The following is a 388-nucleotide window of genomic DNA, read 5'->3' as shown; positions in this document are numbered from 1 at the left end:
TGAGCAATGTGAGAGAGAGACGGGTGACTCCTGATGTACAGCCAGGTTACATGAGAGCCCAGCTGCCAGACTCTGCCCCAATGGACCCAGACAGCTGGGACAACATCTTTGGAGATATAGAGAAGATTATTATGCCAGGGGTAAGAAATAAAGTATCATCATGGCAGGAAAAAGCCATTACTACCTGGGGTGAACACCAAATCCTGGGAATGCACAGGTTCTGCAGAACAGTGTTCTAAATAAGTAAAGTACGCAAAAATGTAGCATTAATCTTGTAGATGTTATGTTCACAGTTGTGTTCCTAACTATCATTTAAGGGATTAGATTGTGAGTGTATTTTTTAACTACTTTGTATATAACTCATATTTGCTTATAGGGAAACAAATTC

At 40.2% G+C, this 388-nt stretch overlaps 1 protein-coding gene across 1 annotated transcript in view; it reads left to right on the top strand.

Annotated features, from left to right (window-relative positions):
* HDC (histidine decarboxylase) overlaps positions 1-388 on the top strand; it is an 8,777-nt gene continuing 8,389 nt past the window's right edge. The window contains exon 1 of the mRNA XM_014306507.1: positions 1-140. Coding sequence (XP_014161982.1) covers positions 51-140 — 90 coding nt within the window. The 5' untranslated portion in view covers positions 1-50. The remainder of the gene's footprint in view (positions 141-388) is intronic.

Source organism: Geospiza fortis, unplaced genomic scaffold (genome assembly GCF_000277835.1).
Source record: "Geospiza fortis unplaced genomic scaffold, GeoFor_1.0 scaffold171, whole genome shotgun sequence".
Taxonomy (NCBI): Eukaryota; Metazoa; Chordata; class Aves; order Passeriformes; family Thraupidae; genus Geospiza; species Geospiza fortis.
This window is presented reverse-complemented; position numbering and strand designations above follow the sequence as displayed.